We start from the raw sequence: 16821 nt of genomic DNA, 5'->3' as shown, positions 1-16821 counted from the left end.
TGGGTTTAGAGCAGTCAATATGTGAATTCTGAGCATCCTGGTATGATGCCTTTATTATAATACTCTTTCATCTCAGACCTCACCATAGTCCCGTGGAAAAGAATGGCATTTTTTAAAATCCAGAAAAGGAAATGAAGATCAAAGAGGCCTGATGACTTTTTCAAAGCTACATTGCAGGATTAGAATTCCAGGGATGTTTGACTTCAAGACCATGATCTGTCTATTGTACCTTCTTTAAGCTGTTTCTTTTTTACCAACACATTGTTAACTAGTAAGCTAGATTCGGCTGCAGTAATCTTTGCAAAAGAGCAGTGCGGGAGAGATTAAAGAAGAGAGACTAATGCTTCTGAGGTAAGGAACAGTGTCAATAGCCTGAATAAGGCAGTGGAGATAGAAATGAAAAGGAAGAACAAATTCAGGAGAGATTACAAACATAGACTTGGTGAACTTGGGTCAAAGTGAAAGTCAGACATAAAAACCAAGATATCTAGCCTGCAATCATGGTTAAACAATAATGCCATTAAGGGAGAAAGGGAACCTAACAATAAGTCTTGATGGAAGATGGTTAATGAAATGGCCAAGCTGAATTTGTGGTGCTGCTGAAATGTGCATGTGACACTGAGCAAAAACGATCACAGTATGGATCTGGGAAGTTCAAGGACAGAGACTTAGATTTGAAAATTAGTTTTCTGGGGATCCTAACAGATCTTTGAGAAAATTATATTTCCTGGAAGAGCTTAACGGAAAGTGTAATTAGTGTAGGATGTGAAAATGAGCAAAAAGCAGGTTTCCAGATCTACAATTTTTTAGTGTTGTGATCACAGGCAAGTTATGTAATCTTTCTAAGCCTTATTCTTGTTTCTTGTTTTTTCCACCAGGAGACATTGACAGTATCTAGAGACTTTAATATATATATATATATATATATATATATATATATATATATATATAGTAACTAAGATTTCTAAGGGCATCTAATGGTTAGAGGAAAGGAACGTTGCTAAATGTTATAGGACAGGCCCTACAACAAAAACTATCTGATCCCAATGTCAGTAGTGCTGAGTTTGAAACTATGCTTAGTAAATTTTCTATAAAATAGGGATAATTGTACTTTCCTTGAAGAGTTTTTGTGAAGTTTTAATGAGATAATGTAAGTAAAAAACAAGACTGACCATCTCATAAACAATAAATATCTAAGAAAAATTAGTCTATTGAGTTGGCAAAGTATACAATTTGGATAACGTTAATCTTTGAGAAGCAACAGATATATGCTAGATATAATCTACAGGTGGAGAAGAAGAAACAATAGGAGGAGAAGGAAGAGGAGGAAAAGGAGGAGAAAGAAACTAAAGCATTAGGGAAAATAATAGAATAATTCAGTGCAGTGCTCCCAAGTTTCTCTTTCCTTGACTGTCACCAGAGAAGATGGTCCTTAGGGCCATGAATCTTTTATGGGTCACTGAGGATGGAACCTAGAAAGAGACAATTGGGACTAATAGCAGATTGGCGATAACTTTGAGTAATAAGAATGAAAAAAAATAAATGGGAAAGAATGTCGGGTTGCAAATAAGTTAAGAATTAAATTAAAAATGAGGATAGGAAATAATAAAAGAGATATTCAAACTGGCTATTGGGTCACAAAAGATAGTTTTGTATTTTAGGTTTGGAGGAACCATCCTGTTTATGGACTGAAAAGAGGAAAAGTCTAAAATGGAGGCAATGAAAAGACATTGTAATTGATGGATCAACAGTAGAGGAAAGAGATAAAGGAATTCATGTCAGGAATGATGAAGAGAATATTTGCTTTAGAGTTTCGGTGCATCCTCTAGAGAGAAATGTAATGATAATGTCACTATACTTAGGTCCATGGAAAGAAATGGATACCAAGTATTTAATTTTTATGAACTTCTCTAATATTACAAATGAAAATGTTCTTTAATGGCCCAGCTGCACAAGATGCTAAATTATATTAATGTCTTCATTAAACTTTCTGTCATGAACTGCATTATGTCCTCTAAATCCATATGTTGAAGCCCCAAACACCAGTGTGACTGTGGGTGGAAATAGGGCCTTTACCAGGTAATAAAGGTTAAGTGAAGTCATAGGGATTGAGCCCTAATCCAAAAGGCCTGGTCTCCTTGTAATAATAAGAGATGCTAGGAAGGTGCACACACACAGGAAAGGCCAGGTGAAGGCACAGTGAGAAGGGTGTCTATAAGTGAAGAAGAAAGACTTTATCAGAAACCAACCTCACTAGCACCTTGATCTTGGCTTCTCAGCTATTAGAACTGTGAGAAGTAAGATTTCTGTTGTTTAAGTCATCCAGTCTGTAGCATTGTGGTATGGCAGCCCTAGCAGACTAATATACTGTCTAATGGGAACTTCTATAGATAGTAGTGACCCAGTGGACAAAATTCATGCATTGGGTGGGGCGGAGTCCCCTAGCTTGGCCTGTGCCTTGTCACAGTGCAGGAGCCCGCGATTCATCAGCCCAAAGAGGTAGGCCTCTGAGAGCCTCACATCCCTGGGCCCAGCATCAAGGGCAGGGACTCAAGCTTCCTGTTCCTGGGGCCAGTGCCAGGGATGGGGACACAGCCTCACGCAAGTCCCCTACACTGCAAGCCCCTGCTCACCCACACCTGCTGCACACACAGCCGCCTGCTGATCGGTTGTTACGTGTGAGTCCTTCACGACCATTTGCATATTAGCTCTTTATTATATAGATAGTAAATAGAATAAATAAGATGATCTTTTAAAATGAAAAAATATTTCTCTTAAGATTTCCCCTGATCGTGAACACAGCATGTGAGAGAGAGCACAGTATTTGATACTGAATCCTATTCGCAGTGATTAGGCTTCAGCTTTCCATATTGGAAGATAAAAATGATGTACCCATTTGAGGTTATGAGTCAGAGTCAGGTTGCTTCCATTCAGATCCCAGTGGTGACACTTCCTCACCATGTGACCTTGGTTAATTACTTAATTGTCTTATCCCCAGTTGCTTTATCAGTAAAACAGGAAGGGTTCCTGAAAAATATTGGGTCGGCAGCTAAGTAATTGCGGGTTTCACACATATATGGCTTCAGTTGAATTTTTAGGTTTGCAGACATAGTACAAATGTAAAACACATTTTGTTATTTGATAGTTGGCTATTCAGCTGTTAATCAGTAAAAAAAGTTTTTTGATCTGTTTTGTAGTTTTTGTTTGGCGCTCGTTGAAAAATGGAAAATCAAAAGGAACATTTTCGTCATATTTTGCTTTTTTATTTCCGCAAAGGGAAAACGCATCGCAAGCTCATAAAAAGTTATGTGCTGTTTATGGTGACGAAGCCTTAAAAGAACGGCAGTGTCAAAATTGGTTTGCCAAATTTCGTTCTGGTGATTTTTCACTCAAAGATGAAAAACGCTCTGGTCGTCCAGTTGAAGTTGATGACGCCCTAATCAAAGCAATAATCAATTCGGACTGTCACAGTACAACACGTGAGATTGCAGAGAAGCTTCATGTATCACATACATGCATTGAAAATCACTTAAAACAACTTGGCTATGTTCAAAAACTCGATACATGGGTTCCTCACGAACTGAAAGAATCACAGTTAACGCAACGTATTAGCAGCTGCGATTTGCTAAAGAAACGTAATGAAAATGATCCATTTTTAAAACGACTGATAACTGGCGATGAAAACTGGGTTGTTTACAACAATATCAAGCGGAAAAGATCGTGGAGCAGGCCAGGTGAACCAACTCAAACAACATCAAAAGCTGATATTCATCAAAAGAAGGTTTTGTTATCAGTTTGGTGGGATTACAAAGGAATTGTCTACTTTGAACTCTTACCACCCAACCGAACGATCAATTCTGATGTCTACATTGAACAACTAACGAAATTAAACAATGCAGTTGAAGAAAAGCGGCCCGAATTGACAAATCGAAAAGGTGTTGTATTCCATCATGACAATGCAAGGCCACACACATCTTTGGTCACTCGGCAAAAATTAATGGAGCTTGGTTGGGATGTTTTGCCACATCCACCATATAGTCCTGACCTTGCACCATCTGATTATTTTTTGTTTCGATCTTTACAAAACTCCTTGAATGGTAAAAATTTCAATAATGATGATGATGTCAAATCGTACCTGATTCAGTTTTTTGCTAATAAAAACCAGAAGTTTTTTGAACGTGGGATTATGATGCTGCCTGAAAGATGGAAAAAGGTCATTGATCAAAATGGGCAATACATTACAGAATAAAGTTATTTAGTTCCATGAAAAAATTGTCTTTGATTTTCTTTAAAAAATCCGCAATTACTTAGTTGCCGACCCAATAGTACAATTCCTAACACATGCTAGTTATTATTTTCATGTTTCGCTTTATATGTTATTACTATATTCTCAAGCATTTTGTGAAATTAAAAATGGATTTTTCTCTTAGCTTCTAATGATTTTTTTCTTGTACAGTATTTATTTCTTATTTCAGTCATATAATGAGAACCAAAATGAAAACAACAGTGATAGACTGGTTTTAAAAAAATGTTAGAGATGAATGTTGTCTTTGTTTCAGAGTTTCAGGTCATAAATAAGTATACTAAAAAGGTATTTTGAGAGATTTCTTGTGGCGTATTTTCTTAAAAATAGATATATATTTTTTATTGATTTCAGAGAGGAAGGGAGAGGGAGAGAGAGACAGAAACATCAATAATAGAGGGAGTCATTGATTGGCTGCCTCCTGCACACCCACCACTGGGTATGGAGCCTGCCACCCAGGCATGTGCCCTTGACCAGAATCAAACCTGGGTCTCTTCAGTTTGCAGGCTGATGTTCTGTCACTGAGCCAAACCAGCTAGGGCTCTTGTGGTATCTTTGCATTTTATTTTCAATTTACTTTTAAAAAAATCAATGACTTATGTAGTATTTTATGTTTCATGTCATTTTCCTTAGCCAAAGTTTTCTTAACAATCATTTACAAAAAAGTAGATTGTTTTAACTGAAATCTTCTATAATTGATATAACTACATAAACTAAACTATATCAGCTGTGGATTTTTATTGTTTTTAATAAAGGTGGTCTATTGCAGACAATTTTGATAAGAATTTTGGCTATTATGTTGATTTATAAACTTGAAATAATTTCTAAGCAGATAAGCTTGAAAAACATTTAATAGGTTAAATATTATCTGTTGCCATAGATTCTGCTTTGAGAATAGAAAATCTGGGGGAAATTGAGCATTTGTGTATTCTTATGGAGAAAATGGACATCAAAATTATCTTAGAATTGAGAATGTATTGCATTATGAGCAGAGTTAAATAATTTAGTATTGGTGTTTTATTTCTTTAAAGAAAGTAGATTATTTTAAAGAAAGTAATTGGATATATATAAAACATCATCACTGGTTCTTGTCCTGTTCTATATCAAAACAGTGGGTTTTGGGCCCAGAAAATCAATGGTAGAAAAAGGAATGTATAAAGTGTATTTTGTTGGTATGTATTTGATATAGTCAAGGCAAAGAAAGTTTTTAACACTTAAAATAATTGGTCAGTCATAAGAGATCTGTCTACTGCATGAATTGTCTCATATTGGAACAGTTTGGAGATTTATTTTCCTTAAGGAAAATGAAAAGTAAATTTGTCAATTAAGGCAATCTATACTTAAAAGCATATTTCACTCTATCCCCTCAAAGGCTATACTATCACATGAGATTTGTCTAATTTCTTCTGCTGTTAATTGAAATGAAGATTATACTACATTTTTAGATCCTTTCACTTTAATTGCAATTGGGATTCATGAATATAAATCCCATTATGATATAAATCATTACCTTCATTATATAAATTATCATCCTCATTTAATGTCCTATATGTTTCTAATGATATATTGCTAAGTGTTTCAAATTATTTCACCCATATTTATACCAATGTATGTCTTCATTAGGACCCCAAATTTAAATTAAGAGTTCATTATAACTAAACTTTTGTCTTAAAAGCTTGCCATTTAATATAGGTGGATTCTTAAAGACATACATAGAACTTTCAACTCATATATCTTTAATTTTAAATACAATTTTGCTTCAGAAGACTTAGAGTTTGCCTGTGTTCTCCTGTTCACAATAAGAATGAATGAATAATTAAAAGAATGAATCCACTCATGTATTCATTAATTCATTTCAAATTTCTATAACACACAAGGCTGTATTCTAGTTTTTAAAGAGTTATTAATGACTAAGATGGACTAGGTCCATGAGCTCATGAGACTTAATTCTAACCTGGGAAAGACGACAGATATTTAAACAAAACACTTTCAGCAAATGATAAGTGCTGGGATGAAAATAAAACGGTTAAAATATCAGAGAGCAGTAAGGTTTGGGGCTAGAGGCTCCTTTGAAGTGGTCAAGAAGACACCCTTGAGCTGAGAATTAAATGACATTAAGAAAAAATCATGCAAAGATTTAAAGAAAGAATATTCTGGGGAGAGGTCAATGGCAAATATAAACTTGATGTATTCTAGGTCAGAGGAAGTACAGTAAGGGAAATCAGTCAGAGAGACTGTAGAGGAGTAATGTGATCTGGCTTACGTTTAAAACAGATGGATTACCCTGCCTGCTGTGTAATCACAAGAGTGGTAGTAAGGGAAACACAATTATGGAATTCCCAAGAGAGACAAAGGTGATTGGAACCAAAGTATAACAGAGAAAGGAGGATGTATTTTAGATTATTGAAGTCAGGATTACAGGATGTTGTGTTGGATCAGGGGAAGAAAACCACATAGAACAAGAGTCTGCAACCTTTTCTGGTAAAGGGTCAGATCCTAAATGTTTCAGCTTTGTGGGCCACACTGTCAGTTACAACTAGTCAGTCTGCTGTAATATGTAAAAGCAGCCATGGACAATATATAAAAGAATGAATGCTACTGTGTTTCTATCAAGCTTTATTTACAAAACCAGGCATGGGACAGATTTGGTTCATAGGTAGACGTTTGCTGACCCCTGAACTAAAATAACTTCTTGAAAGAGTAAGACAGGTGTCCTCTTACCATGGAGAGACCAACAGATGCTGTGAGACTCCAGCTCTCTGACATTAGCGCCACAATAAAGAATGCAGTGGAGACAGTAGAGACGCTGGATGTGGTGGGGGGAAGGCTTCAATATCCATGAAAGCCCTCCCCCCTCTCCCATTTCTCAGGTCTCTCTCCCCTTTAGCTGAAGTAAACCAGCAGGTGCCCAGAGTATCTTTGTTTTGACTTTCTTTACTATCTGTATATGGTAGAGCAGCCAAATATAGGTGATGGATTTGACATATTTGATGCTTTTTATCTGTTATGATGCCAGGCACTCTATTTTTTTTTTTATGAAACTGCACTTCTAAATATTTTCCATTGCAATTATGTTCATGTCTTTTATTTGTAGCTATAAATTCTGTAATATGCCATTTATTCTTTTAACTTTTCTCTAAAACTATCTACAGAATTTAATGGATTTTTGTATTTTCTTAAAAAAAAAAAAAAACCACTAAATTAAATACAGGGTGATTAAATTCATGGACTAAGGATACCTTTAGGTATTATAAAAATTGATGGAATAACTACTTCGTTAAGCTCTTCAATAACCACTTATAAAAATTGCTTGAGTAATTACTTCATTAAGCTCTTTAATAAGCACTTAGTGAGTGTAATTTTGTGTGCAGACACTTCACTAGCACTAGGGCTACACGGTCAGGAAAAAAATAGATGTCAAAGAGTTCATTGTCTTAGTGAAGGAGACTGACCATAAACTACCAATCCCAGACCTTAGTGATGAGTTCTCTGAAAAGGCAGCCACAAGGTACGGGATTCAGAAAGAGCCATGTAAGAGAGGGTGGGAGAGAGGTGAGTAGTTCAGTACAGTGCTTCTCCAAGGATGTGTGCTCAGGGCCAGCTCTGTTCTATTTTAATGTCCATTCCGTCATAGACAGATGCGTTTATCAAATGCAATACAAATAGATTACTAGAAACATAAGATTTAAAAAGGCATAAAAATAACTGCCCCCTTTAAGAAATATTAGTTTGAACGTACATAAAATTCTATGTCAATAAAAAATATCAGAACAAACATAACACTGGATTAAAAGAATTACTACAGTTGATCACATTGTCATCAAAAGTATGTGTATGAACAGTAAGAAAGAATGGCTTTTATGTGTATTTTGCAGTCACAACAAAACCAGAATTTATGAGTGAAATAACAATTCTCTGTCCTAACTGAAATAGGTACACTTTGAAAGAACAGTGCGTAGTCAATATTTATCCTTACTGTGCCAAATGTGCCCGCTTGTTGCTTGTTAACTTTTCTGACTTAGGTTGGATTGATGGAAATGCCACTTGCAGAGAATAATGTGTATCTAAACTGTTTTATGATTTGTTTAATACACTCAGAGTAGAGAAACTGGACTCAAAGGGGAGCCTTGTAGGAAATGGAAAAAGTGATTTTTAAAATTATTTCAACACACTTAGGATATTCATTTTTTTTTCACCCGAAACAGAACAAACAATGTTCTGTTTTCATTGACCCCTCATTAAATTGTAGCCAGTTCTATCAATTTATCCTGTAATGTTAAGGTTAAATTTAAATTATCTTTCAATAAAAGAAATAGATTCTGGATTTTGTACACTGTGGATTACAATTAGCAAACTAATCTTCCATGCAGTTTGAGCAAATGTTTTTCACCTCATGATTTTGACAATAACTGAACAGGTTTATATCTTGTTAAAAAACAAACAAACAAACAAACAAACAAAAACATGAATCCACCTAGCTTGGCCTTGGATATCTCAGCAATGTCAAATTGCTATAAAAATTTCTAAATTCTCTACTTAATCTCTTCACAGACCAGTAACGGTTTATCAGTCATACTATGAGTAGTACAAACTACAACACATTCCTAAATTCAGTCATGGTTAGGTAAAGGTGAATCCTATATAATAAAAAACTAGTACGCAAATTGACCCTAATGACCAGTCACTGTGATGCATACTGACCACTAGGGGGCAGATGCTCAATGCAGGAGCTTCCCCCTGGTGGTCAATGCCCTCCCACATGGGGAGCTCTGCTCAGCCACAAGCCAGGCTCATGGCTGGCGAGCACCACAGCGGTGGTGGAAGCCTCTCCTGCTTCCTCCGCAATGCTAAGGATGTCTGACTGCTGCTTAGGCCCACTCCACTTGGGAGGTAGACATCCCCCGAGGGCTCTCAGACTGCAAGAGAGATGTCTGACTGCCAGCTTAGGCCTGATCTCCTGGAGAGCGGGCCTAAGCAGACAGATGGACATCAACAGATGGGTCCTGGACTGTGAGAGAGCACACGCTGGGCTGAGGGACCCACCCATCCCGAGTGCATGAATTTTTGTGCACCAGGCCTCTAGTTATATGTAAGAAACTTGCATATAACTATTTAAGATAGACTATTTACAAATCAAAACTGGTTTGGGGGGAGATCTCAAAATACATATTTTAAAACAGTGTATCTCTTTCATAATCCATATATATATAAAAAGCCAGGGGCACTCATGACTGAAACAACCAGACAGACCACCAAACAGGCTGCATGTGGTGACCAGACTGGCAGGGAAATTAGTGAGGGATGACCAAACAACTGAAGAGCAGGCTGCATGGGGCGACCAGGCTGGCAGGGGGGGCAGAGAGGGGGGAAATTGAGGGCAATCAGGCAGGCAAGTAGAGGCAGTTAGACGTGATCAGGCTGGCAGTGGGGGAGGGGGGCAAATAGTGGCAATCAGGCAGGCAGGTGAGCAGTTAGGAGCCAGTGCTACAGGATTGTGAGAGGGATGTCCGACTGCCAGTTTAGGCCTGATCACTGGAATTGGGCCTAAACTGGCAGTCATACATTCCTTGAAGGTCCCAGATTGGAGAGAGGGACCCACCCCCCGTGTACAAATTTTGTGTAATGGGCCTCTATTTCTATATTAAGATGTAACATATTCTTAACAGTTATAGATTAAAAGTCAAAAACAGTAAAAAAATACAACCTTAAGCCAAAGATATTATAAGAGTTTCAACAGTAAAATTATTAGTTAAACAAATAAATAATATTGAGACATTTAGTACATCCTTATAGGGTGTTTCCATATAATCAGGTATATCCTACACTGGATTTTTTTTTTTTCATTTAACCATTAGGTTGGCTATTGCATAAGCACTAACATAACCTAAAGTCAAATAAGTACTAACACAATACGGTTCCAACTTTGAAATAACATTGAAAAATGTCTAGTTTAGAAGAATACATGCCAAAATATTAATGTTTAGCTCTGGGCTATGACATTAAAATAATCTTTTTATTCTTTGGGGGTTTTTTTTAACATCTTCCAAAATTTCAACATATTACCTTTGGTATCAGAAAAAAATCACAAGTGAAAATTCAAAAATAGATCATGGACCATGTCATTGGTCCATGACATCAACTCAACAAGGCTCTGCCTTAGAGAAGACTATCTAAACATATATCCATAAAAACTTGTTCATTTACATGGATTTTTCCTCAAAAATCACAGCAAATAAATAGAAAGCATTTCTGAAATCAATTCTTTTGATTTCTTGGTCACTAGGCCAATTTGGATCATTATTTTAAAATGTTAATTCCTTTAAAATATGTAATTATAATCCAAAAATGGTATTTGTAATTGATTTTCCCTAATGAATAGCCTCCATGATAAATATAGGATTGTTGTTACAAAGGAAGGACAGAGATAACCAAATGTCTATCACTTTGGTCAGTGTGTGTAATATTCTCTTGCAAATTTAAACATACATGCAAGAATAAAGAAAGCACTGATAAGAAAACCATTCACTCATAAAAGTGTTATTCCTTTCTCTAAAATCACTGTCCTATAATTTGACTTGATGACAACTTTTGTATAGATGTTAGAGGCTTCCTCCTGCTGTTCACCTCCTACCTTGTATTATAATCCCTTGTTTTAGCTATACATTTCTTAAGGGTGTGCCTTTCTCTCTTTGCATAATCCACAGTAGTTTGAGCCATTCCTTAGAGAGAGTAGACATTGCATAAATATATATGGTGGGTGGGTGGACGGCTGACGGAACTTGGATGTTCGGTTTTACTATATTTGGGTTCATATTCCCTCTGAAAAAACTATTCATTTGGTTCATGATAAATATGATCTATAAATAATTATAACTTTGCTAGTTATAAATAAATAGTCAAACAAAAAAAAATAGCCGAGATCTGTTTGGCTCAGTGGATAGAGCGTCGGCTTGGGGACTGAAAGGTCCCGGGTTCGATTCCAGTCAAGGGCATGTACCTTCGTTGCGGGCACATCCCCAGTGGGGGGGGGTGCAAGAGGCAGCTGATCGATGACTCTCTTTCACGATGTTTCTAACTCTCTATCTCTCTCCCTTCCTCTCTGTACAAAATCAATAAAATATATTAAAAAAATAAAAATAAAAAAATAAACACAAACACTATTACCTGAATCCACCAAATGAATGAACAGATTTTTCTGGATTCAAAGTACCAAAATAATGAAAGATGCCTCTAAAATCTTGAACTTGGCTAAGTAGCAAGTACCACAACTAATTTTGGACACTTTTCCATTCTTTTTAGTAAATACATTTTTAAGGGACTTAGCCAAGATTCAGGTTAGGAAATTCTAATGAGCTGTAATCTTATACACCTTTCAAATTATAAGAGGGTTTTCTCAGAAGTTCAGGCCATGCTTGATAAATATTTTGCTTAGCACCATTGAAGTATTTGCAATAATTTTCTGGTTTAAGATTTTACTCTTAACTCATTTTGACTTACAATTTTAACTGTTAAGAATAGGTTACCACCCTAGCAAGTTTGGCTCAGTGGATAAGACAGCAGCCTGCAGATTGAAGGGTCCCGGATTCAATTCCAGTCAAGGGCACATGCCTGGGTGACAGATTTCAACCCCAATAGGAGGTGGACGATCAGTGATTCTCTCTCATCATTGATGTTTTTATCTAACCTCTCCCTGTCCTTTTCTCTGAAATCAATAAAAATATATTTTTTAAAAAAGAATAGATTACCATCTTATTTAAGGAAGTAATCAAGAAAAAAAATAAGTGTTGAGATTTTTCTTCCACGTTGTTTTGAATTTTAAAAAATTGCATTTTAAACGTTTTCTTACAAGCTTCCTAAATAGTATCGTGGAATAGAGGATAGGAAATCATGAGGACTAAATTGACTAATATAAGTTATTGAATACATACATAATATATGAACATAAAAAGTGATTTATAAACTATAAAGTGGAATATCAATGCTGTTATTTTTTTTTAGCAGCATGATAATACTGATCTCTGAAATTTGGACTGCCTATTTCATAAATAATACCCTGTTTTCCTCTAGAGGAAGTCTCATCATATCACAACTGAAGAAGAAAATTATACACTTTTAGTCGTATCACTAAGTAATCAGCTCTCTTCAGAAGAATGTTTTGGCTTAATAATGAAAACATCAGTAAATGAAATTACTACCCACTGAGTTTCTGTCACTCTAATGCTCTAAAACAGGCAAATTTCCTAGAATGAGAAACACAGCATTTTGAATCTTACTTCTTTTTAAAAAAAAAATGTTTTTTATTGATTTTATAGAGGGAAGGAGAAGGGAAGAGACAAACATCTATTGGTTGCCTCCTGCAAGCTCCCTACAGGGAATCAAGCCCATAACCTGGGCATGTGCCCTGACCAGGAATTGAACTGGCAACCTCTCAGTGCAGGGACGATGCTCAACCACCTGAGCCACACGGGCCAGGGCTAATTTTTAAGAAAAAAATTGACAGATAACATTCTTGATGTGAAAGGATCATCATTTTTCCTGCCTTTTTTCCCTCCCTCTCATCCGTCCCTTCTCCCCTCTTTTCTTTCTCTCTCCTTCCTCCCTCCTTTCTTTCTTATCCTCCTTTGCAAGTACATTTAAATTACCAACATTAAACATAAAGATGTGTATGTTGGTATTTTCCATTTCCTCTTATACATCTTATACCTCTGTGTACTCATCTACCTCCTCAAAAAATTCTGCCAAGACTTGCTAAAATTGGATTTCACACACCAAGAAAAGTAACAGGAAAGTGCCTCATACTTAGTGTACTTGCAATAAGGATTTCTTAAACACACTATTACAGCATTTTGCTCACTAACGTCTTCTTCATTTATTCTGAAATTATGTCTAGAGTTTATGTAAAACTGGATATTTTATTTTATGGTACTAAAATATAACTCATTCATGAACTGTTAGTTTAAAAAATAATTTCATGATTTTCCTATAGTCTCGTATATTTGTAATAGTAACCGATACATAACTTTTTAGGGTTTCTGCTCATCCAGTTAAAGTTTCAAAGCACTTCATCATAATCCCTGTCCAAATAAAACATCCACAAATCTTCTCATTTAGTATTCAAGAAATTTCATAGGACTAGAGTAAATATTTAAAAAGGCATCTGATACTTACAGGTAATAAGTTTCCAAATGTGTTTGATGAGGCCACACGGATAGCAGGTGTTCCAACAGAGTATTAGTGAGAGGGAAAACCCAGCCACTAATTAGTTCCCACTTGCACCAGGAGGGGTGAGTTCTGTAATGTCATAGTTATGTTTAGCAAGATAAATTATTCAGTGACCAGTGCAGGACACACAGAGACAGGCATTTGGAACTTTTTAATATAGCTTGGAAAACCTACATTTTCTTAAAACTCCCAGTTAAGTATGATGCTTGATGTATTATGAAGGAGACTTAGAATGCAGGAGGCATTTGTTGCCTGTTTTGAAAAATGTTATTTGGCCAGGATTGCTTTCTAAGTAAAGATTATTGATTCTGGTCATTTTCTTCTTGTATTAGAAATAATTAGTGCAGCCCAGGCCAGGTAGTTCAGTTGGTTGGTTAGATTATCATCCTGATAGGCAATGCGGCAGGTTTGATTCTCTGGTCATAGCACATATAAGAACCAACCGCTGAATGCGTGGATATATAAAACAATGGATGGGTCTCTCTTTCTCTCTCTCTTCCACTCTCTCTCCCCCACTCTCTAAAAATCAATAAATAAAGAAGTTTAAAAAAAAAACAAACACATAGTGTATTTAGCCAGCATTAGTTACCCTGTCCCCTAGATGAGATCATTACTTAAGGGCCTGAACTCCCCCAACTATAAATCAGTCCTAAGTAGAGGGTCAGGCTCCTCTTTATAGTTTTTTTTCCCAAAAAAATGTTATGTGAAAGGGACTAAACAATATTTAAATTGAAATCAGCAAATATCCTACTATGTTTCAGAACCCGAGTATCCATGTGTTGTTGTTTTCATACTCACCACATACAAAGCCAGTTGCATGCATTAAGATAATACAGATTTAAATTGAAATGCAATTTCTTTCAGCACTTTAAAACCTCAAATACTGTTAGAGATGTGATAGTTATCTTCAAGACAGTCAGGGATTAGGTGGGAGCTGTGGTATATGAGTAGGTATGAGTATAAAAGAATGGCCGCCCCTTCCCTAACAGTCTTTTGGCTGCATGACTAGGTCAGTTTCTTAACCTCTCATTCCTTAGTATCCCCATCTATAAAATGGGGATGATACTAAATCATAGGATATACATAACTATTACATATTTGTTACTACCTATAAAGTGTATAGAACAAACCAGCCATTTAAGCACCATGTAAGGGAGGGCTCTGATGATTCTGTAAACACAGACTTGCCTTTTGTTTCTTTATTCGTTATAATTCAATGGTTGCCAAAATGTGGTGTGCATGAGTTACTGTGTGTGTTTACTTTTAGTAATTTTCAAGAGCAATTCCTTTGTGTATATTAATTGGTTTTAACTCTGTAATATTTTATAGATGTGTAAGAGACTTCACTATATGAAGTAGATCTGAGCATAGCTCTAGGTGCATTGTAGAACATTGAATAGATGTTTTAAGCAGATACATTACTCTTACCAGTTTATGCTAAAGTCTGTTCTTCACTTCTCCAGAATGAGTGGATTTTCCCTCCTGTTCTTATTTTGCCTTTGAAGATTATTCCACTATCTTACATAGAGTTAATGATTCTTATCTTTTAGTTTGTTACAGAATTGGAATTAATATATGTTCATGAGAATTAAAAGAATAGTGCCTGGAATACACTAGGCACTCCATAACTATTAGGTCTTGTTATTTCATCATTGTAATTGATTTATTAACTTTGTGACATGTATCAGTGTGCCATTGACTTTATTTCACCCAATTCTTTGAATATTGGCTTTTGCCAGCTCTGGTTCTCAGTGGTGGGAACTACAGAAATGAACCTGACTGAAGAGGTCCCTGCTCTCACAGAGTATATATCATTATCTGATACGTGTATTAATAATTTCTCTAAGTTGAGTGTTTTAATTTTTATTAGATCCTTTCGAGTGTTTCGATATGTCATTGACTAGGTTGTCATTGTTGCAGCTTCATAGAGGATTTATCCTTTTCACTATGTTTTGCCTCTAACAGCTCTTTCAAGCATTTGATTGGAGGATTGGAAGATGTTTCTAATAAAGCATATGAGGATGCAGAAGCTAAAGCAAAGTAAGTGCCTTTTTTTCCCCTTTGGCCTTAATCTTGATTTAAAAAGTGTTTTTGAGTAGAAATAAGATAAAATATTTGGTTGGACTTAACCAAGTCCATCACTCTGATGGGAAGAAACTACGTAAGAAGAAAGAAAGCAAACCATTCAAGGTAATTACTACATAATATTCTTACTTTTGTGTGGGAGATTATTTCAACAAAGAAAATGGTTAGTTTAAAATTCAACATAAAAAATTGAGTGTAAACACATTATTTCTCCCACTGAAAATACATTCTGAATGAATGGTTGTTGTGTTCAATAGTTGTTTGTGAAATCGTATGAAAAAATAATAAGGCTGGAAAATATTTTCCTGAGTGAATACATCATTGCTTTACATTGAACTTGGGTGGCACTGTTTTCAGAATGTTATGAAGTAATACATATCCCATTAATTTTCATTTTTGTACATCAAAATATAATTTTCTCTACTAGAATAACTTGCTTTAAAACACAGCTTTTTTATACTTGAAGTAATTTCACATTGGCTTTTTCTGCAAAAGTTGTAGGTTACTTTTTGAAAATTGTGATCTGTATAATCCTCCCCTCTTTTCTGTGATGAAGTAATTTAAGTAAAAATAATTTTGTATTTGATATCAGATAGGATACCTGAAAGAGTAAATCAACAAAATTTATCAGTAAATAGATAGTTCAGGGGCAGAATTTGATTAGTTGGTTTTGTAATAACCTAAAAGCAAAAGAAACAAAATATTTTTGTCTTGATAATCTCTAAAGATGAAATATGTGGTTTAGTTCTAAAAAAAAAATCAAAGGTTTTTCTTTAACTTAAAGTATTCTTTGATCTACTTCTCTTTCCCTGTTAAACTTTAGCCGTATTTACTGATTAAAGTTTTTGCATAACTTCAATTTCCTCTGCTCAGTGGTGAGGCTGGTCACAGGCTTGCACTTGGTCAGTGATGGAAAGCGATTGTGAGCTAGTTGCATCCTCCTCGGTTTGCTCTTGGCTTTGTAAAGATCACTGTGTGGGCATCTCATGAGTTCTGGGCATTTATGGGTTAACTCTCACATGTTTCAACGAAAGATAATAAAAGAGACTCACTGAAATTCAGATTCAGACAATTAGAAAGATAGGTGTGGTGTCCTTTATATTGGCAGAGAGTCAGTCAGTGTATAAAAATATGGCCCTGAATGAGGGCTGGAAGCCTTGGATCTGCTCCTGGCTCTCTGGTTTCCAACCAAGTGATCTTGGTCAAGACTT

At 35.7% G+C, this 16821-nt stretch overlaps 1 protein-coding gene and 1 long non-coding RNA gene across 5 annotated transcripts in view; one reads left to right on the top strand and one right to left on the bottom strand.

Moving 5' to 3' along the window:
- LOC311632253 overlaps window positions 1-16821 on the bottom strand; it is a 580642-nt gene that overhangs the window by 158821 nt on the left and 405000 nt on the right. The gene's annotated exons all lie outside the window — the stretch shown is intronic.
- PRKG1 (protein kinase cGMP-dependent 1) overlaps window positions 1-16821 on the top strand; it is a 1113305-nt gene that overhangs the window by 994857 nt on the left and 101627 nt on the right. For both annotated transcript variants that reach the window (XM_084903443.1, XM_084903442.1), the window contains one exon: window positions 15491-15565. In XM_084903443.1, the coding sequence (XP_084759569.1) occupies window positions 15491-15565 (75 nt within the window). The remainder of the gene's footprint in view (window positions 1-15490; window positions 15566-16821) is intronic.

This window comes from Pipistrellus hanaki (genome assembly GCF_964339955.1).
Source record: "Pipistrellus hanaki genome assembly, chromosome: 14".
NCBI classification, from domain to species: Eukaryota; Metazoa; Chordata; class Mammalia; order Chiroptera; family Vespertilionidae; genus Pipistrellus; species Pipistrellus hanaki.
This window is presented reverse-complemented; position numbering and strand designations above follow the sequence as displayed.